This window comes from Trematomus bernacchii, unplaced genomic scaffold, assembly GCF_902827165.1.
Source record: "Trematomus bernacchii unplaced genomic scaffold, fTreBer1.1, whole genome shotgun sequence".
NCBI lineage: Eukaryota > Metazoa > Chordata > Actinopteri > Perciformes > Nototheniidae > Trematomus > Trematomus bernacchii.
The window spans coordinates 232,699-236,121 of record NW_022987688.1 but is presented as its reverse complement, the minus strand read 5'-3'; the positions used below and the strand labels follow the sequence as shown (position 1 = coordinate 236,121).

At 42.2% G+C, this 3,423-nt stretch overlaps 1 protein-coding gene across 2 annotated transcripts in view; it reads left to right on the top strand.

Moving 5' to 3' along the window:
* Positions 1–2,220, top strand: part of LOC117488254 (rho GTPase-activating protein 8-like) — a 15,128-nt gene extending 12,908 nt beyond the window's left edge. The window contains exon 13 of one of the 2 annotated variants that reach the window (XM_034137057.1): positions 1,174–2,220. In XM_034137057.1, the coding sequence (XP_033992948.1) occupies positions 1,174–1,428 (255 nt within the window). In that variant the 3' untranslated portion in view covers positions 1,429–2,220. The other variant, XM_034137058.1, reaches the window with a different exon arrangement.
* The last annotated feature ends 1,203 nt before the right edge of the window (positions 2,221–3,423 follow it).

The following is a 3,423-nucleotide window of genomic DNA, read 5'->3' as shown; positions in this document are numbered from 1 at the left end:
CAATATAAAATACTGTTTTAGTCATAAGTCCTATTTTTGATTAAATATATCCCCCTCCTCCTCGTGTGCATTAAAGGTCTCCTATTACGCAAGTCACTCCCTGATGTCTTCTCTACATCACCATGTGTGTGTCCGGTGTGTGTGTCCGGTGTGTGTGTCCGGTGTGTGTCAGGTGTGTGTGTGTCCGGTGTGTGTGTCCGGTGTGGTGGTCCGTGTGTGTGTGTCCGGTGTGTGTGTCAGGTGTGTGTGTGTCCGGTGTGTGTGTCAGGTGTGTGTCCGGTGTGTGTGTCCGGTGTGTGTGTCCGGTGTGTGTGTCCGGTGTGTGTGTCCGGTGTGTGTGTCCGGTGTGTGTGTCAGGTGTGTGTCCGGTGTGTGTGTCCGGTGTGTGTGTCAGGTGTGTGTGTGTCCGGTGTGTGTGTCCGGTGTGTGTGTCCGGTGTGTGTGTCAGGTGTGTGTGTGTCCGGTGTGTGTGTCAGGTGTGTGTCCGGTGTGTGTGTCCGGTGTGTGTGTCCGGTGTGTGTGTGTCAGGTGTGTGTGTCAGGTGTGTGTGTGTCCGGTGTGTGTGTCCGGTGTGTGTGTCCGGTGTGTGTGTCCGGTGTGTGTGTGTCAGGTGTGTGTGTGTCCGGTGTGTGTGTCAGGTGTGTGTCCGGTGTGTGTGTGTCAGGTGTGTGTCCCAGGTGTGTGTCCGGAGGAAATAAAACCCTCTCTCTTTTCCTCCGTACCCACATCTCTAGAAACGGGGGAACAACGGAGCTGATCTAGATTTGCTGTGTCTCTCTCTCTCTCCCAGGTGTCCCAGCAGAGCGTGGAGAACAGGATGAGTCCCTCTAACCTCTCTCTCTCTCTCTCTCCCAGGTGTCCCAGCAGAGCGTGGAGAACAGGATGAGTCCCTCTAACCTCTCTCTCTCTCTCTCCCAGGTGTCCCAGCAGAGCGTGGAGAACAGGATGAGTCCCTCTAACCCTCTCTCTCTCTCTCTCCCAGGTGTCCCAGCAGAGCGTGGAGAACAGGATGAGTCCCTCTAACCTCTCTCTCTCTCTCTCCCAGGTGTCCCAGCAGAGCGTGGAGAACAGGATGAGTCCCTCTAACCTCTCTCTCTCTCTCTCTCCCAGGTGTCCCAGCAGAGCGTGGAGAACAGGATGAGTCCCTCTAACCTCTCTCTCTCTCTCTCCCAGGTGTCCCAGCAGAGCGTGGAGAACAGGATGAGTCCCTCTAACCTCTCGTGTGTGTTCGGGGTGAATCTCCTCCGCCCTCCTCACGGCTCCCTCTCTCTCTCCTCTCTGACGCCCATCAACATGTTCACAGAGATCCTGATCCAGCACTTCCCCTCTGTGTTCGGGTCGCGCTGCCCCCCCCGCCCAGATCACCCCCTGACGCTGACCACACAACCTCTACCAAGAACAAAACACTGCTTTTTACCGATATTATAATAAACAAAATAATTACAACTTTTTATGGACACTCCAAGATTTTCAAAATAAAAGATCTCAAGATTAGATGGAGGTATGTTTCTTCTTACGATCCGAAATCTAAAATCCACGAAGAACGACTGACTTTTTTCTATATTTTTATATTTTTTTCACTTATTGTTCGTATACTGTGCATGATTTTCAAAATAAAATACGGCTCTGACGTTCCCTCTGGAAAGAAAAGCCAAAATCTAAGAGTCCAACAATATCTCCAGTTCTTAAAATATAAGAAGAAGAACGTGGGAGAATTTCAAAATAAAATGTCCCTGTAATTATTCATCGTTACCCGGAGGATGTCGTCCTAAAAAACTCAGATTTTTTCCGTATCTTTCCTAAAATACCAACGTCTAAAAGCTGCCGTAAACTCCTGCTCCCCAGAGGATACACCGTCACATTATTTTGGTAGTTTTCGTGTAATGTTTGCACAGTTAGCTCAGATATGTGTTTTCATACAGAGAACGGGATGCCACGACATCTGACACACGTTTTATTACAAATATTGTTAAAAAGTTTTTTTTATAAGTGTTCACTGAAACACACTTCTGTATCATGCTTTGTTTTTTACACTGTTACCTGCAATGAGTTGATTGTGTTGATTATTGTGTTGACATGTTGTTGTTGTTTTTCTCACATTACTTTATGACTAAAGGAATGTAGAAAATGAGCAATTTGAAATGAGTCAAAGCAATGATGTCGTGAAAAGAAGGTCATTTTTAAAGCATTTCATTAAAAAGAATTAAAGAAATAAAAAAAGTTGTTTGTATAGTTTGTGATTAAAATATGGGAGAAAACATCCAACAATTTTGATAGTTAGCAATATACTATGTTGTTTTTTTGACTTTTTCGACATACCATGACTTTATTTCAACTTTTTCAACTTCGTACTAGGACATAAAGTAAGAGTAAAATATATCCCAAAGAAAATTATGTCGAAAATATGAGGAATGTAATGTAAAAGACAAATCACCAAAAAAGACTAGTATGTATAAAGAAAGTCACATTCTGTTCACTCAGTATCATCATCACTGTTATCGGCACTTCACGATAATAAAAACACGGGTTATTTGTGGTGAAAAACAGAAACACAGATTTGTTCTTGAATTTTCTTTATTAATGAATCCATTTTTTGTAAGAACTTGGTACAAAAAAGTGAGACTACTCTTTAATCATTTACCAACTTCCATCAATGCATCATAAAGAAGAACAAACTACATTGGCATATTTAAGACAAACACGTTCCTATACACGCTATCCACTGGACAGTCCCCTTTATTAACCACAAAGAAAACGTCTACACACATTTTAATTTCCCTCTAAACGTGTCGTCTCCTCAAATCAAACGTCGAGAGCTCGAGAAATGCAGAACCGGAAATAATAAAAATCCGATGTTCTGTTTTTTTATTTTTTATTATTAGCTCCTTGATAAAAGAATATAAAAATGTTCTAACTTTTTTTTTGTTCAAATGTCGTGTCGTGTATTAAAATAGATCTGTCTACGCACAGTTTCTCCCGGAGAAGATTTCTAGGAACGGATGACGAGGTTTTTTTTTCGGGGATGGACGATGTTTTTTTTTTGTTATTCGGCGCTGATATGGTTTCCATTTTGTTTTTTTCTCGATATGCATCACATGGTACATTCTGGTAAAATCCCTCAGAGAGATTTACACACCGATGATGATTTATTCTTTAATAAAGGCAAGTTAGGTTCAATGTTAATGCAAACGATGCGTGAACAGACACGGAGCCCGGGAGCTTTTACGATCATTTTTTAAATTGTGTAAAATCTTGGATTAAGGTCGTAAATTTACACCACAAAAAAAAACTGAGATATTTTCTGAGATTAAAGACGTGTCAACATTTCTCACCAAATTACCAGAAAAAGGTTGATTCCACATTTCTTTACGTACATTTGCGATTTTTTTACGTCCGTAGATTTTTACGCTAATTAAAGCTACG